Genomic DNA, 27565 nt, shown 5'->3' with positions numbered 1-27565 from the left:
CTGCTTTTGTGTTGTCACATCTGGTTTGATTTGTAGTCGCTTCGGCTGCTTTTTTTTTTTTTTTATACACTGTATTTTATCCCACGAAGGGAAATTCTTTCTCCGCATTTGACCCATCCCCTTGGGGAGCGGTGAGCTGCAGCCGAAACCGCGCTCGGGAGGCAGTAGCGTTAAGGGTCTTGCCTAAAGACCATCACTGAGTGATGTTAACTGCTCGCCATTGATATGGTAATTGCCCCTAGTACCATTGCTCATTCCCCTCCGGGAATCGAACCCTGGTTTCCTGCATGGTAGCATCCCACCTTACCAACCGAGCTACCCAGCCGCAAGGATAATCTCACGGATTATTCCTCAGCGTCTGTCGATACATTTTCCTGTTGCTGAATCTTCAATGTTTTCTAGTTGACATTTTGATTTTTTGTTAAGCGTCAGTGTTTTGGTTTATTTTTTGGTAAATGAGTTGAATGTTCACTCGTCTGGCTTTAGTTACTTGCTGTTAGGTCTTTTTTTTTTTTTTTTTTTTTACTTGTCCTCTCCAACAGCTGGGCAGGCAGATGAGAGCTGACGGCCTCTTGTGTTGGACATATTTTACTTTAACAAGAGGGGTTATTAATCTTGCTTGCTGTCAGGTCTGAGATCGCTGCTGTTGCTCTGGTCGGCTGTTGGTCAGGAGGTTGAGCAGTCATCTCGCTGTGCCGTTGGTTTGATTCCCAGTTTCTCCAGTCATGTTAAAGCCTTCTTGGTTAAGGCTTTGAACCCTTAATTACTTCCAGTGGGTGATTTAGCATGAACAGATGTGTAGACAAGAAGCACTTTGTAAACCAATGCGGAGAAAAATACTTTTTATTGCTAATCTTTTAACAAGTTTATGACAGGCATTTTTTTATGTTCAGAACTCATGCACAAGGACAAATATGTATTTCGTGTAACCTTTTCCAAATCTTAGGGATTGGATCACGCATTTTCAAGTCACAACCAATGTTGCATATGTTTTAAAGCACGACTGAAGAGAAGGGTAACTGGTCGGTCCTCGACGACTCGAATGCAAAATGAACATCCGTCAACACACAAAGAAACACAACTGTTCATCCAAAATCTTCTTTATACTTCATGCATATGACAACTGAACTCTATGCATCTTTGCATTTACTTCAAGTCACCTGGTAGATACTTATTCAAAGTGAGTCACACATAAGGTGCATAAACAATAACTGAAAACGAATGAACACATTCAAGATCGTTGAGTTTCTTTTGAAGTCTATAGAAAGCCATTGTCATTATGAGCTTTGCAATAATAGGAACATAGTTATTATCTCTTCTTTTATCAAAATGTCACTATCGGAATCTAGAAGAAGACTTCCATTTTTCTAAATTTCTTGCTATTTTTTTAACCAATTTTAGTTGATAAATACGTTAATTTATGTCAAATGTATAACTTACATGATGCAGTTGTCATAGCTACAATCTACAGCGTTTTGAAATTCTGCCAGATTTTTTTTTAATAGACATTCTTGAGGTTTAATGGTTAAAAACAATTACCTTAAAGATTCCTGAAAATGCAATAATTACCTCTTCTGACTCTGACTTGAAATAAGAAGACATAAGATTAAGTTCTCCTTCAAACCTTTGGTCGTCAAGAGTTTCTCTTGGTTATTTCAGGCACATTTACTGAAATCCTTTTGAAGACTGCTCATTGTGAATTCATAAATGCATCAGTCGCAGATCAGCTGCAGATATTTTTATCCACATCTGATTGTGTCGGTTATGTTCCATGGGAGGTAGAAAGTGCTTTAGCCTCGGCAAACAGCTTGATGACTAAGGCCTCTGGTGTCTCACAATAGCGCGGCAATAAGAGCTGTGATCTTATTCTGTCCAGAGGCTCTTTTGTTTCTGAAACGACACGCACACTTGAACCTTCATGGTTTTACACCCCCCCCCCTTCTAGTATCACACTCCTATCCCCCCCCTCTCTCTAACATCCCTCTCTCTTCTTCCCTCCTTTCCTTTTCTGTCCGGTCCAACACAAACGATTTTTAAATATGACTAAGATGAATAAAGTTTGTTCTCGATTACAAAAGGGGTTTATTCAGACATACCTCTGGTTTGTCTGAAGATTCATAACCCCTGTTGTTAAAGGGAAATATGTCCAACACAAGATGCCCTCAGCTCTCATCTGTTTGCCCAGCTGTTGGACAGGACAAGTTTAAAAAAAAATACTGAACTATTCAGAGGATGAGTCCAGTTTTTCTTATCTTTTTTGTTATTGTTTGGTTGGCAGTAAGACTTAAGCTCAGTTACGAATTATATGTGACTTTTAAAAACAAATATCAACTGCTAGAGGGCGCTGCAGAGGTGTATATCAGTATTTGCTACTGACAGCAACACAGCTGAAGAAGCTCTGCTCAGTCTTACGCCGGGCTCGGCGGATTTGTTCCAAAGAGACACAGACGATAAAGAAGTCAACATATATAGTGATTTGTTAGTTTGATTTGTTAGTTTAGTTGGCTAGTTGGCATGTTCTTTATGACAGTGTTTTTCAACCAGTGTGCCGCGGCACACTAGCGTTCTGTGGGAGATGGTCAGGTTTGCCGTGGGAAATTTCCCTCATTCAACGATCTAAAAACATTTACCATCTCCAGGATATCAGCCCTGATAAAACACTGAGTAGTTAGGAATATGAAAGATTGTAAAATACTTTTTTTTTTCTTTCTGTTTATTTGATTCTATTAAAGACATTTTGACAAGAAAGACGGTACCGCGATTTAGCCGTAGCTTCAGCTGTTTGGGGCAAAGTCCCGCCCCTTTACCTGTCTCCACCAATCATTCTTGCTGGCTTAATCACATGTCATCAGTCTGACCAATCAGAAGTGGTTAAAGTCTTTACTTCCTTGTTCCGATTTCGCTCATAAAGTCTCTCAGTTCCAACAAAAGTATAAGCTTAAGCTCGTCTTTAGCGGTGTAGCTTTCCACAGCATCTGGTATCAGACCGTGGAACAATTGAACAAAACAATGAAGCTCAGAGACGCGAGTCTGTCTTGCCTATATCTCCCATGATGCATTGGGTTAAAGTGACAGCGTCTCAGTGCACAATGAGTCTTTCTTGTTAAACGTCTTGAAACCACAACGAACACACATCAGTTTTTAAATCTTGTAACTTAACTTTCATTACATCTTTTAGAAAAAACGGCTGCAACTTCCAGCTTTTTCTGCCACAATAATTATCACAAAAATGCATGTAGATCAATACAGACTATGAGTTTCCTTTTTTTTTTTTTTTTGCTGGTGTGCCGCGGGATTTTGGTCAAGGTTAAAGTGTGCCGTGGCTCAAAAAAGGTTGGAAAAAACACTGCTTTATGATATGGTTATCTGAATAATTGCTTAAAGGTTGCACTAATAAACTAGATTCTTCCTATGTTTCATGAAGCTAAATATGGTTAGAATAGTGCAGCGTTATCTATTCCGTTTTTATGTTTTGCCTTTTAAGATGAAATGTCCGTTTTTGTATCTGTATTTTATTAAAAATACATTTATCCCCAAACTGCAACTTGTTTATAATATTTTCTAATTTAATATGCATTTTTTTCGGCTGCTGCGACTTGTACTCCAGAGCGACTTATAGTCCGAAAAATGCGGTAGTATCCTGGTTTGATCTTTCAATCGTTGATCTTGAATTGAATTGGATCGCCATCTACGTAACCACCAACAGCCTTGGCCCATGAAAAACCTCTTGGACTCCACTCTGCAGCACTCTCATGCATCAGCATCTCATGTCTTTCCGTTTGTTGCCTTGTAGCAGAAACTAGAGAACGTGCTGCAGACAGATGCATGTGCCTCCTCACAGATGTCTACCCCACAAGTTCCTGTTGCCCCAAGGCGACAGAGCCATGTTGTTGTGCTTTCTGAACACCACAGAGGTCCAGAGGGAAGGAGCAGCCGCTGGGCGTCTCTTTCATTTCTGCAGCTCTTTACGGTTGCAGGTATTTACCACACCGCATGCAGTAATTACAGTAAAGGTCATGGTAGTCTGCGGACGTCACGCTTGCTGCTGAACTGAAGCAGAATTTCCGAAGTTGGAATTGAAGCACCGCCTGACGTCCAGCAACAATTAGCAGAAATGCCCCACTCCTTCCCTCCTCTCACTCCTGCCCTGCTGTTTGCTCTCCACCTTGATTAATATCCCCTCCTCTGACTCCCTCATGTTTTTTTTTTCATTCAGCTGCTTCTTTTGTTCCTTCAGTGATAAAGTCAGGAGGCGAGGAAACAGACTTTAATGAGAGCGAGGAAATGAAAAGAACGTATTGCACGTTATCCTCCTTCTGTTAAAGCCGACTCCCAGAATGGAAATATAAGCCGTGGTTGTTTTAGAATATAGGGAAACTATGTTGAAGTTGCTGTTGATGCCGTTGCCTTTTTGGGAGTTTTAGGCATTAATGAAATGTTTTGATCATTCAATCTTCAGAACTCATAATTAGCTATTTATTTGTTCTTTTTCTTATGTGTTGTTTGAGATTCTTGTTTACATTTTACTAAGACAGTTTGTGAATACCGGCTTAATTTACACCAATTACTTTCTCTGTTGTGACAAATCTGTAAGGCTTTCTTTTCTTAAACAGACTAACAATACATTTCCTCACCTGGTTGCGTGTAGATCTTTAACATTTCTGAAATGTAATTTCACTGACAAAAAAACATCAAAAAGCAATAAATTGTCTAACTAATTTGTAACAACATTTTTTTTCTTAGTAATTTTGTTAAAACTTAGTTTGAATTTTTTCTAACTTGAAGTCATTGTACTTTCTACATTTAAATATCTGATTTTTTTTAAAAACTTATCTTTGTAACATTTCAAGCTTTTAATTGGAATTTACCATCTTGGTTTGGAAAATAAACTTGGATTTTTTTTTTTTTAATCTTTTAACAGATAGTCAGTTAGTTTTTGGGAAAAGTGTTATTCTAACTTATGTGTTTAAGGGAATATTTCAAAGCTAGTATTCACGTCCTTTGATTTATGTTCCTCTAAATTACACCACTTTATATTCTTATGTAGCCTGACATGATGTTCTCCTCCTTTGTACACCTGCTCTAAAATTTGATTTAATTTAAAAACATCTTAAAAATCCCAAACTCAGACACTTTGTATCTGAACTAAAGATGTTGCTGGCTTTAGTCCAGAAGATGAAACCACGGCCTTCTCCAGCTGCTCCTCCAACCCAACGATTAACCACTATGACCCCTTTAAGTTGTTGCTGCAGACAGTAGGATTTTTTTTTTTTATTCTCTTCCAGTTGAACCTCTACTGAGATGGTTAAGAGTGAGTATTTATCATCCTGACATGAAAGCATCCGTTGTTATTTTAATTAGGCATGCTTAATGAGAACTGCTTCCTTTCTATCTCTACACCAATTTTTCCACTTAATCTCTTCTGCTTTCATACACACTCACTTCACTTCCTTACCCCCACCCTGCTGCTCCAGTTGGTATGTAGGTGTCTCCAACCGGTTGGTGCACGACCCCGTGCAGAGTGGAGGATTGTTGTTTTGCTGTTTGAAAGACTATTGATTTAAAAAAAAAAAACATTTAGATTTTTGGGCTGTAAAACCATTAAAGAATAAGGGTTTCTTAATCTTTCGGACATATGAAGCTTATTTGGTCTCTAAGAAAAAAAGCTTAATACTTTTAAGACAGTTTCTTTCTATAATATGAATATCAAATATTAACATGTTTAAATGATTTTTTACTTCAAAAATTAACTAAAAGAAATATGTTAGGAAATCTTTGCTGTAAATGATTAGATTGGACATTTATCAAAATTAATATTGATTATTGATCATTTTTCTTAACGGATATTAGATTAAAACCAAGAGCTCAGTGTTCTGGCCCAATAAACTCCAGTAAAAATATTCCCTATTAATATTAAACTTTCTTCCACTTTAAAGAAGTCTTTTTGAAGCTTCTCCAGTCTGTAATAAACATATAAAGTATTGATGACAAGGATAGTATGCTTACTCTGCGCCTTGGGTTGTTTACTGTAAAAACAACCTAAAACCCCTAAAGTCATTGACTCAAAATCTTGTTAAGTTTGACTAAAAGCAGCACCAACAATCAGTGACACTGACTTTTATCTCATCAGCATTTTGATTTACAACCCGTCCTTGCAGAAAACAACAGAGGGTGCTACGTTTTGTTTGATGTCTTAAACAGGAGTCTATAGGCATGATTTCAAATATCAAGGCTGTAAACCGCTCTGAGACCGTAGAGCAAAAATAGTCATGCACAATTTTTCTACTGGCATGCTGAAAGCAACAGGTTGTAGTAAACACTTAAACAACACCTAGGCTTAAGTAAGAGTGAAGTACTCGTACATTTGCGAACAACTAGAGTTGTTAACAGAGCAGAAGGGCAGCGTACAACACAGTCACTTGTACATCATAATGGCGTGCAACTTACATTAGCCTTCAGAATACTTCACAATATACTTACCACATGCATGACAATTGTATGTTCCATTTTCAGGACATCCCTTGAGTTTGTAACTCAAGGATGTCGGGGCCACAACATGTTCCAGATGGTTAAATAATGAATGAGTGTGACTTGTAGAATGGTGTCGGAACTCTGTCTCCCCCTCTGTTCACTGACGGGAACCGTCTCCAGAGTACTGAATGCACTTCATCTCCCAGCAACCCCAGTGCACAGTTTCTGGATGCCACACACCTGACTTTCATTTACAAATGACTCACAGTATACTTGAGCACTGCACTGAGCCTCACTCAGTGCAAAGTATAGTTTGTGCCACTCTGCCTTCATTACCGAGTGTTATTTCCAGACCTGATCTTCTGTCTCCTGACCCTGTTTTGTCTCTGACTCCGTTTGCCTGCCGCCTGCCCCAACTCTCGCCTGGATCCTGACTATACTTGTTTCTCTGATGCTCCCATTCTCGTTATCGACCCCTGCCTGCCTGACTCTGATTTAGCTTTTTGGACTTTTAGCTGAGCTAAAAGATGAGCCTGCTGCATTTGGATCTAGCCATCTGCCGGTTTTGTGAAAAATGGTAGTTAATTAAAGAAAAATAAAATGAATCAGTTAAAGTAAATATCAAAGCGAAAGAACAGAAGAGTGGAAGCAGTTCTGGATTACGCATAAGAACTCTTTATCTAAAGTGTTTCGCTTTTTGATCCTTATGTTACAAACTTACAGTTTTAAATAGAGAAGTTAAGCTTTTGGCAGAAAGCCAAGTTTATTTTATTTTTTTTTACTTGTCCTTTAAGCCAAGGACTTAATTGGATCCTCTAAGTGAAGTTGTTTGCTCTGCAGTGGCCGTCCATTCTGCAGCGTCAGCTACAAGCCAGAATAGGACTTTGAACAAATAGTTTTCAGCAGTGAAAAACCATGTAAATGTAAATAGATCTCAAACGCTGTGCACCACTGAGCTTACACCCACACACCTGATTGCCAGTAAATGGAAATTGTGCCAAGAATAATTATTTGTTCTGATCGTTTAGTTTGGCATCGGTTCGCTGTTTTACGACTTCCCATTCAGGTCTGAAATCACACTATAATGAAGGATCTTTGGTGCGTCTCCAAGTATTTTACAGCCATTACCTTTAGGAATTGCATAAATAAGCACCGTTAATGATTCTGTCACAAAAAAAGAAAAAACATGTCACTTAAATTCAGGCAGTTTAACAAGTAGTATAGTTTCGCTGGTCTTTGACATCCCCTTCTTCTGGAATTTCAGAACTAATTGGGCCTGCTCTCCTGCACCTGCTTCTGTCTTTCTAATGGTGGCACGCTGAATGTGTCTTCTTCTGTTAAGTCAATGATGGCGTGTGTGGAAAGCCACTGAGATAGTCTGGTTCTCAAAAATGTAATTTTGGCTTTTTATTGAAATGTCGGAGGTTAACAGAATTGACCTCTGTCATCACATATTACTTCAAGCATGCAAATTTACTTGTTGATCAAATCATAATTCTGAGATTTTAGCACTTATTTGTCACTTCATAAACTCTGGTAATAATTGGTGCTGCTTGTCATGTGTTTCCTTAACTTTGTTTTGATTTGAACATCAATTTGTGCATAATTAGTGTTGTGTTTCTGTGTGGAAGGTGGTTGAACTTAATAAAACTCACATGTAGGCCTACACAACATATCGCAAATTTATCGTTATCGCGATATCAAGCTGTGCAATACGCATATCGCATAAGACGGCGAAAATTGCAATAAATGGTTCCCTTAAATGTGCTAAAATACTCATGGCAGTTTTAAGTATTTAACTAATCAAATTCATTCTTGTATCTCATGTTATATCGTCATCGCAATATTAATCACTAATATTGCTACATTCACACCGGCCAAGTGTAGTGCCTAACGCAGTTTCATGAACGGAGCATCCAGCCGGTGGTGTTCACACTGAACACGCAGGAAGTGAGATTCCTCTTCTTTCGTGTTTTCACTGTTTACTAGCACTTGTCCGCTACTTACAGTGGAATGAAACTTGATGTGAAAATCCTGCAAATCTTGCTCCAGGGGTTTTTATTTTCACAGCTATGTTTCTAAATATTTGTCTTGGTGTCATATTAATCCAGCAAGGCACAAAACGCAGTTCCAGTTTACGACGGTTGATATTTCCATGTTTTTAAAAGTACGCTACATGCAAGTTACTTTCAAGTCCAAGTCCCCGCTTGGTCACAGTGCTGCGTTGCCGCAATTAAGCGTTCATTAAGCGAAAGTTCAACCGCTTGAACTTTCATCACACGATCAATGAAGGCCCAATTTGTACGTAGAGCCTACGACCGGACAAAAAACCAGCGCAGCGATAGGCGATCACAAGCATCCTAGATGTGGAATGTCTACTTGCGTTTGCGTGGACTATTTAATAGGGTTGGGACTCTTGAACGCGAGTCGATGCAGCTGGTGTGGATGAAGCAACCTTGTCCTTTGTCATGCCTAGTCTATCATTGTTGAAGCATTGTTGAGATTGGTTAATTAAACTTTAGACAATGTACTTAACTTACTTTACATTTAACTATTGGCTTTCATAATACTCGTTTACTATGGGAGTTATAAAATAAAAATGACCCGCGATAGACAAAGTAGTAATCATTATTTATTTAATTTTTGCAGTCTTTAAAGATTTTTTAAGGCTGTGAAATCAAATCAAATCAAGCCTTATTTATATAGCACTTTTACAACACAGGTCACTTATAGTGCTTTGTATAAAAATATAATCAAATTTAAAAGCAAAAGGACAAGAAAAAACAAATGTTTTGTTTAAAACTTGCACAATGCTGACCCCCCCCCCCCCCCTCCACACACACACACACACATATACACACACCATGATAAAAAGAATGATAAAATGATGCAATGTAGAAAATATGTAGAAAAAACCCCTACTACCCACTTTATACACTTTCGGTGACAGACATGAACATTTTCCCACTTTCCTCTTGTTTAAACGCACTAAACCTTTTGTAGAAAAATACATTTTGTTTTGTGGAATAAAAAAAGATCTGCTTGTGATCAAAGATTTATGTAAAATGGCAAACTGAACACTTTCTGTACTTGAGACACATCACGCAGCGTATTTATTGGAATACAGCCAATCAGGACGCAGCATACAGTACGCTGTTAAAAACCACACAAAAATATGTCAAATTCCTTTAAAGAAATTCATTAGACCACAAAAGGTGAATCACACAATAGATGGCATCAGAAATAATTGCCCCAGTTCATTCACGCTTCAGTCTAAATAAAAAAAATGGTGGCCAACTAAAATCATACAATACTGATAAGCTGTGGAACTGATTGGCCTTTTTTCAAATCTGTAGCAGGAAGAAACGTTCACTAAAACAACACATATATTATAATCCTAAAAAAAAAAAAAAAAGATTAGTGTAAAATGAAATATTCACTGGTTGTCAGAAGACTTGCTTTGTTTCAGAACTGGACTAAAACTCCAATCAAGAGATGGTTTGGGAAAGACAGAAACATTTTGCTTTTTATTTGCCAATTTTAAAAAAACTAACAGAAGTAAGGGAGATACTTCTAAAACTTGATTTTAGTGGAGCATGATAGAATTGAGGTTTAAGAAGAACATTTGGGCTTTATTAACAAATATTTCAGCAAACTCTTTCATGTTGAACATAAATTTGAGTGAAGTTTTCACGAGGAACAATCTATTCATGACAGTATAATCTATCATTAGGAGGACATTATTAGTAGATATTTCCTGTAGTTAATTTCTTTTTTTTGCATTCCTTACAAATCCTGTCAATTTACCCACTAAATTAATTTTAAGAGTTCTAGTAGAGATTTTTGGGGAAAGGAACTTACATCTTGATTTTAAGCAGAAGTCTTAATTAGCCCCGTATCTGTCATTTCTGGAAATAATTGGCATCATCTGCTGCCAGCAAAAGTTAAACAGGTTACTTGGTGTGAACAGTTGTGAGAGACTCGGTGGTGCTGCTTTGGAAATAGAATTTAACCTGAAGAAAAAAAAGTTCCTCGTTTCTAACATTAAAAAATATTTAGTCTAATTCTATTTGAAGATTTAAAGTATTTGTCAAGATTTAAAAAAAAAATATGTCAGGAAAGGGCATTAAAATGCACAAAATATTGACAGATGTTGGTCAGGTTTTTTTTTTTTTTTAGGATGACTTAACCCTTTTTACACTGGAGACTCTTCCATCTTTCACTCGGTCAACATAATTCCTACAAATTCTGCTGTGGAGAAAAGCAGCTTTGCACCGATATTTACTAACGTAGGTCGTTGCATGTCGGTGCAAAGCCGCTTTTCTACGCGTCAAAATCAGCTGATTCTTATTGCGCAAACCCTGCTGCTTCAGAATCCGCTGGAAGTACGTTATCTACATAAACAGTTACAAAAGTATGGTAGTTCAAAAACTTCAACATTGTAGCTGAAGCTCCGGTGTTTTAGGGTAAAATAGTCATATTTTGTTGTAGTTACAACCATGTCGGCTTTACAAATATATCTAGAATGTCAGTAAATCTCTGAAAAATAAGCAGCTCATCATTTATTTTTCAGGTTTTGGCCCCTTTATTCCACTAACAGCCTTCTTTACAGTCTGTATAAAGTGAGGGGGCATTCAGGCTCGGCTTATGGGCTGGACAGCTCCAACCCAAACGGCTAATGGGGTCAAACTGATATACAGGGCTCTACCCAAGACATTCCAACACAATCACTGTGCAGCTGGAAAGCATTTCTTAAAGAAACCCGTGTTTTTTTTTTTTGTTGTTGTTTTTTTTGTTTTTTTTCAACTTGTCCTGTCCAACAGCTGGGCCTGAAGAAACCCATGTTTGTTGCTGTTATAACATTTAGACCCAAAGCATGTTGAGATGTTTGCCAAAACTGTGAGAAAGGAGAAGAATTTATCATTTATCTGACTTTCCACCTGCCTGGACTACACAACAGAGAACTGGTCAGTCCAAGGTGATGCTTGTTACAACTAGGGGTGAGCTCTCACTCACTCTTGTGGTGCATGCGCTCCTTCCTCTTTCACACGCAGTGCGCTGACACACATACTCATTCTACAACACCTATATAATTTGTCCATTAGTTAGATAGTTAGTTGTTACTGGGGGGGGGTTTAACCGCGACGCCCCAACACCAGCTGCTTCATCACCATGGTGATCAAAAATCCCACACCGTCAAAGCTCTAGTTACAACTTCCAGGGTTCTCAATACAAGATGTGTACTATTATTAAAAATATGAATTTTCTCCTGGATCTATTGTTTCTAAAAGTCAACAGGAAGAACATTTTGCTATTTAGTTAGCATCATATTAATCCTGTTGTCTGTTGAGATGCAAGTTCAATGTTTGAAAAAAAGTCCTTGCGTTAGTTCATGCTTCCTGTTAGATGTGTGTTTTCATGTGGTCATCAACTTCACTTCATTGTAACGCAGGGGTGGGAACTTATTTTGACTCGTGGGACACATTGGGTTCTAAAATTGGATAGAAGGGCCGGACCAGGAGAAGATGCATGGAGTGAGAATGATAGAACATGGAATCTGGATGACATTTGGATTGAATTTTATATTTAAAACAGAACATTTTAGAGTTTTTAGGTTAAACTTTTGTTCTCATTTTATAGCCAATTGCACCAATGGCTTGATGTACCTCGTGTACAAATGCTGCGTTTATGTTGTGTTGGAATGATGGGAAGGATGAAAAACAACAAATCTTTCAGCACCACATGGATGCTAGAGTGAAGTCCCCAAACTTTTTCTTGTGAGGGCCACAATAACTTCTTTTATCTTTCTCTTATTGTAAAGGCCTATAATAAAGTTTTATTAATTCATGATCTTTTTAATAAAATAAATAACACTATCTATGAAATAAAAAAATGACCAAATAACTCTACCTGTGATTTTCAAAGACAAAAAGTCAGAAAAAAAATACTGATACATTAAAAAGAAAACACAATAAATAGTGGATCGTCTGCCGTCATTTTCCCGCTGAGACTTTGAAGGCTGCAGCTCATCACACGTCTCACGTTTTGCGCTAAAACAGAGCAACTGTGTCCTGCACGTCTGTTTCTCATCCAGTAATAATGAAAAAAGCACATTTCTATGTCTTCTTCTGCAGCTACGCATATATCTGCGTTACCTTTTCACCAGTACAGAGTTCCCTCGTTTATTGCAGGAGTTACGTTCTAAAAATAACCGTGATCTGCGAAATTCTTGATCATGTGGCCAGATAAAAATAAAAAACATGGGTCTCTGATATTGCTCAGTGGACCGGACCAAAAATGGAGGCGGGCCGCATCCAGCCCGTGGGTCGTAGTTTACCCATCCCTGTTGTAACGTCTCACAAACTTCCCATGTCCGTCCTCAAGCAGCAGTTCCAGAAGTATCTATGAAAAGAGCACTTCTCCTGGAGGAATGCCTTGTCCCCGCTCACTCTTCTGTTCAGTCAGAGGGAGGAACAGTTAAAGGAATGTAAAGAATGTAACTGGAACAAAAACAATGAAACAAAATGACAGATGCACAACCCTATTTGTGTGGTCCAAAACTTGTTCAGGCACTACCATTTTTTTTCTGTCACCAGTTCCTATCTTTGGCATAAACTTCTTTGTTTTTGTTAAGTGTCTCATTTAGAATCTCTTAAAACTTTTTTCTCATCTTGTCATCAGTTTTTTGTATTTTTTTATTTGAAAGTTTTTCAGCAAAGAATGATCTTCACTCTCCATTTCATTAATTGGAGATACTTTAGATATATGTTTTGTTGCCATAGTAACCTGTGGATGTCTCTCATATACCAAAACTACAATTTTCTGTTATTGGTAACCGGTTGTTCAAAATGTTTTTTTTGCCCCACATGGTCTCACCAGGGTAACAGAAAGCCTTGTATTATTATGTATTTGCCTTTAAAACCAGATAAAGTCTTTCTATTCATCATTACTAATGATGTGTTTGCTGTCGGAGCACTATGAAAGGCTGTCTTCACTCCGTGTCCTTCAGGCTCTGCTGGATGATAGTTAGAGATAAACCCGACTTTTCTGAGATTATTCTGTCAACTTTTCTGAATCTGGCCAGGCGGTTGTCTTAGATTAAAAGCCCCTCTTTCATGAACCTTTATTTCTTCTATAAAGAGGCTCTGGTACGCAGGTCTATCTGAACTGCTGTGCATCCTGGTGTTGGCTGCCTTGATGCCCGTTAGAGATTTAAGGCAAATACAAACTTTTACTCTTAAATGACAGCTCCCTAGCAAAATGAATTTATTTCTTTATTTCTTCTTGTTTCGTTTAGCTTCTCAAACGCTGTGTGTTTTTGCATGGAGCCTCCAGCATCGCGGAAGAAGCTGTCAAATTAAAAACCTGCTGTCTTGACTTAAGTCTTCCAGCATTCACCTTCAGATCTGCTGCTCTCTCAGTGGAGAAAACAATGGATCACAAAGTGGGATTTAACTGTGTGGAGCTCCGTGTGAACTGCAAGCTCCCAATTCATTCCATTTCTTAAAAGTCTCTAACTTCTGAAAGAATTAAGAAGAACAAAAAATAAGCAGTTCTGTTTGTCTGAAGTTACTTGTAACTGTTTGTTTGAATGTGCGGGTTGGCTTTTGTTTACGCCGTTTGTTGAAATCTTTCAGTATTTGCAAACTCCTGAATTTCTTAAGTAAAACAAAACATTGTGTCAATTGAAGTAAAATTTTATTTTCCGATAAGAAGTAGACCAGGGGTGTCAAACATAGGGGTGTCCGGCCCGCCAGATGGTTCAATCCGTCCCAGTCATGAAGAGTAAAATTTAAAAAGGAAGTTTTTTAAAAAAAAAAAAAAACATGTTTCTAGTCCATTCCTATGGTGAGTTATGATTTTTTTAAAGAAATAACTGAAATGCGCAATTCCGCCACTAGGGGGAGCAAAGGAAGAGCAAAATAGGTGAAACAGCATATCTTTGCACGTGCCAAAAGCAAAACCTAACATCTCTGTGTCTGTGTAAGATGTATTTTGGGTCCTCATGAGTCTCACCACTGTTACATTGCTCTAAGAATGATCAGTAGTGACACCCTAATGACAAAAATGTTGTGAAAAAGTAAAAAAGGTTGAAGTGAAGCGCTGAGCTTTCCAGGAAAAATGGAAAGAGTTTTAGTTGTTCACGGAGCTGAATGCAAAACCTGCATGCTTGGTATTTCATCAACAGGTGCTCAAAGAATATAGCATTCAGCACCCCTATGAGACTCACCATAAAGAAAAGTTTCACAGATTGCAATTAAGAAAAGAGAAGATTTACCAACTATTAGCTGGACTGAAGAACAACCGTCTGCATTTACTGCAGCCGTCAGTGAAATCAGTGATGGAGCAGTGACACCTAGCTACCTTATTGCAGACAAGTTGGAGCAAACATCCAAACCATTTTCTGATGGTGAAGTTATTGAAAAATGCAGAAGGCTGCTGAAGTCTTGTAACCCAAAAAGCAGTTGACCTTTGCCAACATGAGTCCGTCAATGATTACGATTACAGCTACAACATCTCTGAGGAGATTTGGACACCAAATGAAGGAATCCAGTCATTTATTGTATTTTCGGTCGCTGTTCATGAAAACACCGACATTACAGATGTATAAAGCTGTGTATATATATTAGAAGTGTTAAACAGACCGTCACAGTGGAGTTTCTTGAGTTGATGGACACAACAACAGCTGATGACATAGTCAGCTCTCTAGTTACTGTGCCAGACTATGTTGGAGTAATCTGGTCACGTAATTTCAGTCTGGTCACTGATGGCGCCCCATCAAAGGTCAAAATTCAGACAGACAACCAGGAAAAGACTCTTGGACATTTCATTGTGTTTTGCACACTTGAATGACAGTAAACGTGTTTCTGCACAGGATTTGAATCCTGATATTGATGGCGGGGTGATGTTTCAGGAGAGAAAGGAGGTTAACTCCAAATTCTTATGTTCACAAATGTTTGCAAGTTTAATTTAGGTTAAGTTTTCATTGATTTGCACATTTAAATTTTAGGAAGGGGTTTCATTTTTTCCGTAGCCCCTCTTGAGTATATTATTGGAATTGCTTCAGTGTCAGATGTAAAATATTCAGTCTGTTTAAAATTGAATAAACCTATTTTTTTAAGTGAAATGTATTTTATTTGAGATCGATTGGCCTCTGTGAATGAATGTGTAATAATAAATGTTTAGGCCACCAAAAAAAAAAAAAATAACCCAGTTTTTTGCTTTTATGTTACTGGTCCGGCCCACTTGGAATCATACGGGTTGAATGTGGGCCCCGAACCAAAATGAGTTTGACACCTCTGAAGTAGACCGTTCCCATCAAAAACAAGGATACATCTAAGTGGGATTGGATCCAATTCCTATCAGATCTGTTTTTAAATATGTATGTATTTAAAATCACCAAAATTGTTTTAAATGTAATTGTGGGGATAATTAAGATGCCTTCAGTGAGGTAGAAAACAAGACAACTATGTTTTTTAAGAAGAAAAGTATTTATTCATTCATCTTCTAAACCTGTTTTCTCCCTTTGGTGGTCACTGGGCTGCTGGAGCCTATCCTGACCACTCGTGGGCGAAGGCAGGTCGCCAGTCTGTCCCAGGGCTACAAGTCACACACCCACGCACTCTCACATTCACACCAAGGGACAATTTAGAGTAACCAATTAACCTATGAAGGATGTTTTCGGGCGGTGGGAGGAAGCCAGAGTCCCCGGAAAAAACCCACACATGCACGGGGGAGAACATGCAAACTCCACGCAGCCGGGACTTCAACCGAGGGCCTTATTGCTGTGAGGCAAGAGCGCTAACCACTTTTTTGATGAAAATTAAAAAAAGATTTTATTTTAAAAGTTGAATGAACAGGACTTTTCAATGAAAATTGTGTTTTTAACATGTCCTTGTGGCATTTTTCTAATAATAGAGGACATATCTGTAGAAAATTAAGCTTATAATTGCATTTCTGAGTATTTCTATATTTAATTTGTGGTGAATCAGAAACGGACGATAAAATGTTGTTTAAAAAGGTCGAGCTATCATACCTCTTTGATCGTTTTACGCCAGAGGTCTTCAAATGATCTGAAGTCGGCAGTGTCCTGGGTTGCAGTTGCCCATCACTGAAGTGCAGGAAAGCCATCTTGTTATTATCATCCAAAGGGTCAATGAAAATTTTATCTTATTTAAAACTGAACATTTTCACTGTTTTTCACCTGTTCAGACAATTTTTTGACTCTTAAAGCCCAATAACAAAACAAAAAATAAAAAGACACTTATTCTCCTCTGGTCCGACTTTCCATTGATTTGTGTTTAGCCTGTCATTTGATCGTATCATTTGGTTAGGAAGAGCCATTGCCTGGGTGTAGCTGTCAAAAGTCCTTAAACATGTCACCAGATAAAAGCAAATGAATGGTGTGTGATCTTTACGTGGACATACTCTGGCTCCCTGCACAGAACTTTCAGCTGTATTTTACCTAAAAGCCCTGCAAAAAGGGGCAATTACCCGACTCCTGAGCCGTCACAGCCATGGGATTTTGTTTCCTGCTCCTCCTTCAGGATTGATGAAGCTGACCTGTGAAGCAGTGTGCACAAAAATGGGCTTGTTTCATTGTGCCACACTTGGCTCCAATCTATGTTTACCACACACATACATAATGTTCTTTGGGTTTGGAGAAAGAAAAATGGGGAAAAAAGTGATTATGGATTGCTTCTTGCGCTCCATCTACGGTTTTGGCCTTAATATGACAGGTATACAAATATAGCCATGCCTTAGAGATTCAGTCAGGAAAAAATGTTTTTTTACTGCATTTGATTAGCACTTGTATTTGAAAAAAATAACCACATTTGGACATTAACCTAAACTATAGAATAAAATAGTATCAAAGATCCGTTCTCTTGTTCCACAAACAAAGAAAACAAGCAGTTTGGGCTTACTAACTGAGAATTTTGAAATGTTTTTTTTTTAAACTAAATATCATTTTCAGGATTGTCTTCTTAATTTTAAAACCTTTTTAAGGACGATACAGTAGTAAAGTTGCCACACTTTTTTGGGAAGTGTTTTTCCTGTAATTATTTGTGTAAGTTGGTCTTGTTGGTTGTCAAAATGGAAAGCGTTTTGATTCTGAACAGCTCTGAATAGATGTGCTACATCGTACAGTACTGATAATCATGTTGTTTCATTGCAGTTCAGTCAGGCTGTTTTCTCTTTAATTGGATGAATGTCCTTGACTCTGTGTACAAATAAGTGCGTGATATACTCAGCAAAATATCTGGATAATTGGTGATTTATTCCCTTGTGGCTTGACTTCTTACAGTCGACTTATCCCTTTGAATGCCATCTCAATTGATAACATTTCATGCCTTTTTTTTTTTTTTTCCAATGCCAGTTACGTGGCCTCTGTGTTGCTAAAAATAATCGCCAGCCAACTATCTGCTTTTAAAATGTGCTGCCAACTAAAATACTAACAACTCCAGAGGGTAGAAGCATTTCAATCCCTTGATGACGTATTCTCAGAGTTGGCTGGGACACCACAGACAGCCCAGATATTTCAGCACGTTCTTCTTCTCATAGCTAAGCATCTAGTGTTGACATTTTAGGGATTTTAGTATCCGACCAATTTTAGTTCCCAGATAGCATTTTCTTTTTTAATTTACGACTTTAAATATCATATCACTTTTTTCTTTTTTTTGTAAACTCTGTTTTAGTCCTGAGACCTGCATTTTGGAGAGAAATAAATACTTGTATCAGTATCTACCCCACTGACTGTATTCTATTATTCTACTTCGATTTCATTTATTTACTTCCCTACACAAAACTGATGTCAAAACGTTCACCTCTAGTTTTAAATTCGCCGTTGTCAATAACAGAAAATAACATGCTCTTCAAATTACCATAAATATTTGATTAGGTATGCATCCATTGCTCTCAACCATTGCAACGGATCACGGACAATCAATGATCCATACGGATCACTAGTCGCAGATCGACACGTATTTGTACTCTGGACCCCCACCCCACCCATACACACACACACACACACACACACACACACACACATAATTTCAATCAACTGTCCGTCCACACCAAACGCGATTCATGCGTCAAATTCCCGTACAACGTCTTTGCGTTAACAAGCATCAAAGTTTCTGCTTGAATTAGGACGGTCAGGAGCAGCAGCTGCCCCGCACTGTGGCAGGAGAAAGTTGGAGGCAGCTTTTAGCGGCGGGGGACACAGAGAAAAAATGGAAATTGGTAAATTCTGACTTCCCATGATTATCATACCTTTTTTCAATTCAATTCAATTCAATTTTATTTGTATAGCCCAAAATCACAACAACAGTCGTCTCGATGGGCTTCGAAGTGAAACATGTACTCAAAAGGATCACGAATACAAAGAGTTCAATAGTAAAATACTAAAATGAACTAACACACTGACTAAGCTATACTGGCATCCCTGCCCTTAGACCCCCCTTCGCTTTTTAAAATCTGTTTATTTTTTTAAGGCTATGTGTTATAATGCACTTTGAAAGAAACTTTTGTGTTCAAAGATGCCATTAATGTTTGGTTTTACAAATAGGCCTCAATGATCAAATGTTTTCGTGTGACATGTATTTGTGTGTGTACATATATATTTATGATTTCAGTAAACGGGGGTTTCAATAGAGAAGTGATGGACAAAATGTCTGCTTTGCTTGGCTGGGTTTTCGTCTGATTTGACATGCAGCTTTCACTCTTCTATGAGAGTAAATGGTTACCTAAACATGTGCCATCACATGTGAAAGATGCTTTTTTTTTTTACTGAGACATCCTGGACTTCCCTCCAGAGGCTGGTGTCATTGCATTGCATGTTTTTGAACTTACTGGAAGGCGGCTTTCTGAGTGCAGCACCAACATGCGGTCCTGACAGAAGCACAGAAGATTTTTGGAGATCAAGCTTCTACTCCCTCTGGTAAAACATGGCAGCCTGAACAGCCAGAACTTCGACTTAAGCTGCTCTTGACACCACTGAACACCGCTCAGTCGTGCCAGGATCTCCTCCAGTCAAAGACATTCACACGCAGAGGTCCTTCATCTTTTTTCATCCTACAGAACACACTGGCCTCATTCCATCATACAGCTACTTTGGGCAACGAACAAAAACATTTTTCAACCACAGTTAGGCATATTTCTATACAAGGCACCTATTTAGAACCAGAATCAGAATTTAGGGAGAGCATGTAAAATCTGATTGTGCATCTTTTTTTACTGAGGGCTTCATGCAGAACATTCTAATAGTAGGTGGACTTCTGACCGCTGAGCCTACCTGCTTTTGTTCAGCAGGGTTTCTGCCTTTGGGCCCAGACATCTCCGTCTTTCTCTGGACACATTTATCATTTCTTCCAGGTGAACACCAAGAGGTGTGTGTGGTGCCTTTCCATTAGCACTGACTCAAAAAGTCTCAGGCTCCACTTGAATTTAAGACATTTCTACAAGGTGGTGGCTTCACTGATTTGTTTCCTGTCCTGCAGTTCCAACAAAGCCCACTCAGGGTAGACCGTTGATTGTATATGAGATTTGGACTGATCCCTCCCCCGTCATCTACCCCCCCCAGATTCCAAACAGGAAGTACCTGCTGGCTTCAAGAAGCCAAAATTCCATAGGCCTGAATTGAGAAATAAACAGCTATTACTCAGTCATTCTGTTTGTAAAAATAACCATTGTACTGCCTTCTTGTTCTTGTTCCTCTTCTTCCTTGTTCTTGATAATCCTCCTTCTTTTGTCTGTTGTGGAAGTTATAAACCAACCAATCAGATTCCTTAATAAAAGTAGGTGGTCCCTGCTGGCCGCACGTCTGTAATGTTTGAAATTCTTCCTCTTTCGGCTTCTCCCAACAGGGGTCGCCACAGCGAGCAAGTCGCATGGTAAACTTGGCAATGTTTTACGCCAGATGCCCTTCCTGACGCAACCTTCTCAAAGCAACCGGGCTTGAGACCGGCACAGAGGTAGAGAAGGGAACAGGGAGCAGCCCGGATTCGAACCCTGGTTTCATGAACATTACGGCTCGTCTGTAATGTTTGAAATATTTGACAGAATTTGTGTAGCTTGCTTCCAAGTGGCAGGCATGTGGACTTCCAACAAGCTCACTCCTGATTGGTCGAGAGTAGTTACCATAGAAATGTTGGCTCAGATTAATTTAGGCCAATCGATACTTACTGATGTGGTCCTGCTCCAACATGGTGGTCCAAACTGTGAAACAAATAGAAACTGAATTGATTTTCATTCGGTTGGTGCTGAAAGTAAGCCAATTTTTTCTATTGGCGACGTCAAACTAAGTCCTTTTACTGATATCAGTAAAAAAAAAAGGGGGGGGGGGGTTCTGCCTCCATGAGGAAACAAATGAGAGACAGCAGTCGGTGTTTGAGTTCTATCAGTTTTGCAAAACAAGCCTGAACAGACCAAAACCGTATTTTTATTGGCCGTTTCGTCTCACTTCGCCGATATTTAGCTGTCTTGGATCTACCTTGGGGCTTTTTCCTGTTTGGTAATTACCATAAAACCTCACAAGGACAGTAACTATTGAAGTGAATTGATTAGTTTGAGAGATTCAGTTTGTAATCTAACACATTTTGATCATTTGTCAAATTCTTGTTTATTATTGCTTATAATTTATATTATTGCGACGAATTCAATGATGCGGCTAATTTATGCATTTTTCTTTTCTTTTTTTTAATGCATTTTTTCTAACGGCCACTAGTATGGAGTTAATTCAGTCTCAATAATCAGAAATGCACACAACCGGTTTTACAAATGCACACGCTCCGATTCACAAATGTCATTTTATGCAAACGTGAAAAATAAATTCGGAAATACACACCCTGTGTTTCACAAACACACAGATTGTGTTTCACACATGCACACTAAATGTTTTACAAATGCACAATAAGTGTTTCTCACAAATGTGCACACTGTTTTTCACAAAAACATTTTAGAAATTCACAATAAATGTATCAGAAATACACAGTAAGTGCTTCACAAACATGATTTTTAGGTACACATGTGGTGTGAACTCACAGATCATTCGAACTGCAGACTGTGCATTCAAAATCCCGTTCTCGTTTGTGAATCTCCCCGTGTGTGTGAGAGATTTTTCTACGGTGAATATTGAGACTCATCTGACGGAGCGGGTCGACTAATCTCACCATTGGCTAGTGAATCTGTCAATCAAACTCATCGGGAAAGCAGGCGGGTTCGCTTTTAGCCAATCGAATGGCCCCTTACACTCCTCACTTTCAAAGTGACGAGGGAGGGAGCTGTTCAGCACAGCAGTTGGGAGGACGCGGGCGGCAAACATGGCGGAGAGGTCTTCTGAACGGGATCAGTCTCAGCCCGTAAGTAATGCATTTATTTGATCATTCCCTCGTTGTACGTCCTGTAATGTTATTGAATACTAAGTTGAAGCGTTCTCCTTTGCCAAGTGACATGTGTGAATGCTTTATGAACACTGCAGCCGAGTCGTTTGCAGAGTACCCCCACCGCAAATTAGCTTAGCTTTGTTTTGCTTAGCCTGTGCAAGTTGTGTCTGCCTGTGAGTGTGAGTGAAGTTCAAGCCGGTGTCGGTTCAAGCTAGCGTCTATAGCCAATGATCTGTAGGTTCTTAACATGATTCAGATAGAACTAAGGGGAAAAGCATGCCGGATTTACAGCAGCAAAGAAAGTTTAATAAAAAGTATTGATTTGGAGACGGCGATTTGTTTAAACACTGATGCTATGCTATGCTAACTAGCTAGTGGTTCAATGTGCTGCCTTTATGTAAACGCGATCCGCCGGGTTAAAGTTAGACACAGCATTTTCACAACCCAGACTTTAAGACGGGGTGGACTGTGCAACAAAGTTAATTCATATGACATTCATGAAAACGGCATTTTTTAAATATAACATATATGAATCCACTGTTGAATGAAAGAAGCATCATTAAGTTTCTAACGTTAGAACCCGTATTCATTGTGATGACCAGCCCTGTGAGATTGTGTCAGAGTGACAGCCACTAAATTCCCCGTATCTTTACTTCCAATGACATAATGACAAGAATCCCAAACATTATGTTTTTAGGCTGTTTTGTAGTCGATAAGTAGTCACAGAAAGGGTGGATGGGAGAAATCAGCTGTCAACAGTGATTAGAGTAGAAGTTACTGTAAGTATTACACACAGGCTTCCTGTGATCAGTGTCTTGTCTCTGATTTTTTTTAAAGGTGTTCTTTACTACAAGCTCAAGTAATCATAGCAAGAGTGTTTTAAAAAAATTCCCCTTTCATATATTTGAAAATTATGTAATTTAAGATCAGACAGCTAAATTATCTAATCCATGTTTGTTGTGTTTTTATTTATTCTCTAGGAATTACTGAAGCGTGACAGCGTGACAATCTTTTGTTCCTCGTGCCATCAGGCAATACAACTCTCTGGCAGGGCATCTTACAAGTAATTTCTTTTAATTTTACACACTGATTTTCCAATTATTTACCTTTTTTTTATCAATCTTTTTATTTTGTGATATTTCTATTTGTAATGCATGTGTGTTTATGTGTTTTTTTAAGATGGCCATTTAAAAAAATTTTCCTCAGGGATTATTAAATACCTTTCTATTCTATTCTATTTCATATTTTATCATCCTATTGTATTACTGTTTTACCTGTCAATTGGGAATTTAGCATTCTTGCCCCTGTAAATATCTGTCAGTTGAAAGTATTTGTACTTGTATTCCATAGATCTTGTACCTGAGAAGATGGCAGACAACAACTGTGCAGACACCCACTTGGCCTTCTTCAGTGACGCTGTGAACGTGTATGGCTTACCTCTGAGGTATTCATGTTATTCATAAAGAAATATTTTATTCACATATCAGGCAGGATAAGTACTTGGTTATTTGTACAAAAATAAAATTACTTTTTTTAGACTCCTCTCCATAAACAAAGGCAACTCTAAAACTTTCCCCTCATGAATAACATTTTACCCCCCCTTAACAGTCTCTCTCACCTCATTTTTTTCCCCAGTGATACATGTAACCCACTCCTGCAATTTATCTAACCTAGAAATTCTACTTATTGGCATCAGATGGTAAATGGTAAATGGCGTATACTTATATAGCGCCTTTCTTCCTACAAGGACAAAGCACTTTACAGTCACAGACCCATTCACCCAGTCACACACACATTCACACACACAGTCACACACTGGTGGTTGCTCCGCTGCCAAACACAGGTGCCCGCCTACCACCAGAGGCAAAGTGGGGTTCAGTGTCTTGCCCAAGGACACTTCGACTCATGGGCGTGCAAGGCGGGAATCGAACCTGCAACCTTACGATCATGGGACGACCGCCCTACCGCTGCACCACGCTGCATACATAAGAACATTACATTTTAAACTGATGTGTACCGTATTGCCGATGCATTTGTAATTATGTGTTTGAGACATGATTTTCATGTTATTGTCAGGGTGAGAGGAGATCACGGAGGAGAAAATGTGGGCATAGCCGAGTTAATGCTCACAGTACGTACAACTGACACAAACGGCTTCATTGTGGGAAAAGTGTACACACAATCAACGGTGAGTTGAACCTAGTTTTAGAAGCTTTAATATATACACAGGGCTCCAGACTGCGTCCATTTGGTCGCATTTTGCGACCAAAATTTGAGAGTGTGCAACTGAATTTTACACCCAGTCGCACATGTGCTACCAGTAAATTTGCCTCCTCCACCCTCCGTATTTTTTATACATTAAACATGAAAGGAGCACGTCAATGATCGATGAAATGAGAGATGAAATCATCAATGAGACGCGAGCGCACACGCACGCAGGCAGACACACACACTCGCGCGGATACTCATGAGACTGGAGCACACGCGAGCACACACTCGCGTTTCATTGAGTGATGCCTGAGGCGGCCAATGCGTGTGAGAAGAATAGGGAAAGTCACTGCAAGTGGCTAAAATATGTGGAGGGGCGGGGCCTAGAGACAATCGAGCGCGCGTAAACATCTGTGGGAAGGAAACGGAGACAAATATCATCACAACCTGATATGTGCGTCTGAGCTATGGGTAAGCGAACTATTGATTCGTTCTTCTGACCTGCAGCTAGTGTACCAGTGACAGTGTACAGCAGGGGTCTCAAACTCGAATGAAATCGAAGCTGCAGCGAGACTGAAAGAGACCAGGAATTAGGAGTTGTCCTTAACATTCAATTTCGTTTTAATATGCCTCTCCCCCTAAGTATGAGCTGTGATATTACATGTTTTATAATTATTTTAATGTTTTGTAATGGATGTCGCCTTTTTTTAATCAGTTGGTATTTTAAATTATTTTAATTGATCAGTGAACTACAAAAAACCCATCAGGACGCAGGTCCCATAATGCATTGTTTTGTAGTCTGTAGGGCAGCTTTTAGTCAATTCAATACTAAATTTCCAGCTGCGTTCGCTCTGATTGGTGTCTTGCTCTCACCCCTTTCTTGTGATATTTTTGTTTTGATTGACAGGTGATGTTGGAGCAAAAACAAAAATATACGTCACACACCAGGTGATCTGTGCAGTGTTGCGTCCATCTGGGTGATCTCAAACACGCTTATTGTGCATCTTGGCTGAACCTATTTGGTGTCACCAACATGAATTTCCATCCTCTAATATTTACATACATTTAAGTATTGTTTGAAACTGTGAAATTACGAAAGGTTACTACGGTAATCACTTGTTACTAAAAACTTTTTTTTATTCTAAATGTATGGTATTTTTTTTTACTATTTTTACTTAGTTGTACTGTCGTGACAGCGATGGTGCTGTCAGTTTACCTTCATGTTGCATCTTCAAAAGTGCAGAATAAAATATGACACTGAATTAGAAACAGCACATTGTAATTTCTGCATCTATTATTAAAGTATTTATTTGTAATACAGTGGAAATTAGTAGATTTGGTTAGAATGTTGATTTACGGTATGCGCCCCTAAATTTTCTGGTTGTGCCCCTAAAATTTTCAGTTAGGGGCCACTATGCTCCTAGTGAAAAAAGTTAGTCTGGAGCCCTGATACATAAAAGTGAATGATGTATTAAAAATAAATCTGACAATATAATATTTCTTTTTGCTTTTTTCCAAATACAGGATTGAGCTCCTCTGGTGTGATGTCTTCATGGGTGTTACTGGTTTATATTACAACATCCTGCTCTCTCCTGAGGACCAAGACTTGCTCAATATCAGTCACATCACGTATTCTGCTGCCATTACATTTTTCTACCACGCATTCAGGCCAGTTTGGATGTCTTTAGTGACGCGTGGGACAGCCATCCAATCAGGACGGAGCAAAGCATGACACCAAATCAGCTGTGGCAGTTGGGCTTGACCCAGAACCCTGTTTCTGATCCCCGGGTAAATGCTTTATTTAATCTCACTGTACTGGACAACTGATTTGTGTGCAGTTTGACTAAAGTGGAAAGTATCAAGACGAGTATCATGAAATCATAATGACTACAGTGAATTTTCATCGAAAATGAATGAAAAGGATTATTGTTGTGTGGTGCAAACAATTTCCCTAAATTGTTTGTTTGTAGGAAGAATAGCACATCTGCAAGTTCAAAATGCATCACAATGCATGGCCTTATGAGCCATCAGATGTACTAATGTCACTACTTTGTTAAGGTTCACTTATTTGCAAATTATAAACAGTTATGGAGATATGAGGTCTGCCTGCAAGCAACAATATAAGTTATTATTAGTCGGTCACTGTTCCTACATAATCTAAAACACAAAAAAAACAGTGCTGTTCATAAACAGTATCTTTTTTTTTTTTTTGTCAGGGTATGCTGGTTCCAGAGATTGAATGGGAGGAGAGTGGATCCATGACTGAACCTCATCCTGGGATCAATGTCCTGGTATGGGACAGTCCTCTTTTGGGTCCACAAATGTTGGAACTGCAAGACGACATCAATCCATTGTGGAATTCAGACCGTTTGGGAGTGGACCTACATCTTTACTGTCCAGTGTGTTTAGAACTTAATTTAGGCGACATAATTACATACAGAAGAAGAGAGACTGAGGGGAGGAAGACAGAGTTCAAATAAATACTGCTGTATTGTTCAAGGGACTTCATTGTATGTAAGGATGTTATGAAAATTAGTTCCAGTTTAAATAAAATTCAAATCAGTAGAGATCCCACATTTGCTTAAATTTTGATGTTTTAATCTGTCCATGTTTTCACTGAATTTTACTCTGCAATAAAGGGTGAATGTTTGCACTTTGTTGTTCTATGACCATCTTTTGTTGTGTAGTATTTAACCAGCTATAAAACCCAGAGAGATGAGGATCTTTTTTGCAAGGGTGACCTGGCCAAGAGGTGTATATGTATATGGTTACAATATAAAATCAATGACATTTGAGTTATTAAAAAAATAAAATTAAGGTCAAGCAAAGTGACTTCGGGCTGAGCAGGGGATGTGTATTGGGTATCTGTGATTGACAGTGAGATGAACTTGAGGTAATGTAGTCCCACTGCGTGGTACGGAGCAAAGTGATGCCAGTTTCTCCACAAAACCTTCTGTGGAAGTTGCAGATTTTTCTCCTCCACCTTCATATGATCCAAACCGTGTCTGAGTGTTGAAATGACGCTAGCATGAAAGCTAAGAGAATAACGTACAAACAATCCAGAGTGAAACATTCATTTTAAATCTCATGACCAGTACAGAGTTCGATGGATTCAATGTCAACTGCATATAACCACTGTTGCCTTGCTCCCAGGTCCACTGAAAAGTTGAACAAGCCAGTCATTTTTGACAACCGAAGGCAATAAACCGACAAGCCATGCTAAGGCTAACACGCTAACGACCGACTGGTACAGAATCAAATATGGGCGGGGCTTTTGCCACCCGCAGAAAGCGTAGAGAAAGTGTAAGGGGCCATACGATTGGCTAAAAGCGAAACCGCCTGCTTTCCCGATGAGTTTGATTGACAGATTCACTAGCCAATGGTGAGATTAGTCGACCCGCTCCGTCAGATGAGTCTCAATATTCACCGTAGAAAAATCTCTCACACACACGGGGAGATTCACAAACGAGAACGGGATTTTGAATGCACAGTCTGCAGTTCGA

The 27565-nt window shown here is 38.8% G+C and overlaps 2 protein-coding genes across 15 annotated transcripts in view; both read left to right on the top strand.

The window, feature by feature from the left end:
* Positions 1-27565, top strand: part of magi2a (membrane associated guanylate kinase, WW and PDZ domain containing 2a) — a 246757-nt gene that overhangs the window by 21280 nt on the left and 197912 nt on the right. The gene's annotated exons all lie outside the window — the stretch shown is intronic.
* Positions 21703-26715, top strand: LOC144989445 (uncharacterized). 3 transcript variants are annotated; one of them, XM_078941929.1, is made up of 8 exons: positions 21767-21830; positions 22552-22633; positions 22835-22917; positions 23205-23298; positions 23931-24042; positions 24970-25010; positions 25587-25850; positions 26279-26715. In XM_078941929.1, exons 4-7 carry the CDS (start codon positions 23222-23224, stop codon positions 25792-25794), a joined length of 438 nt encoding a protein of 145 aa, XP_078798055.1. In that variant the 5' UTR covers positions 21767-21830; positions 22552-22633; positions 22835-22917; positions 23205-23221; the 3' UTR covers positions 25795-25850; positions 26279-26715. The 3 variants fall into 3 exon arrangements, 2 of the variants coding, with proteins under 2 accessions (XP_078798054.1, XP_078798055.1); XM_078941928.1 differs by lacking the exon at positions 22552-22633 and having other exon boundaries at positions 21703-21830; XR_013653631.1 differs by lacking the exons at positions 22552-22633; positions 24970-25010; positions 26279-26715 and having other exon boundaries at positions 21703-21830; positions 25587-25650.

The sequence above is a fragment of the Oryzias latipes genome, chromosome 23 (genome assembly GCF_053564925.1).
Source record: "Oryzias latipes strain Hd-rR chromosome 23, Olatipes_Hd-rR_3.1".
Taxonomy (NCBI): domain Eukaryota; kingdom Metazoa; phylum Chordata; class Actinopteri; order Beloniformes; family Adrianichthyidae; genus Oryzias; species Oryzias latipes.
This window is presented reverse-complemented; position numbering and strand designations above follow the sequence as displayed.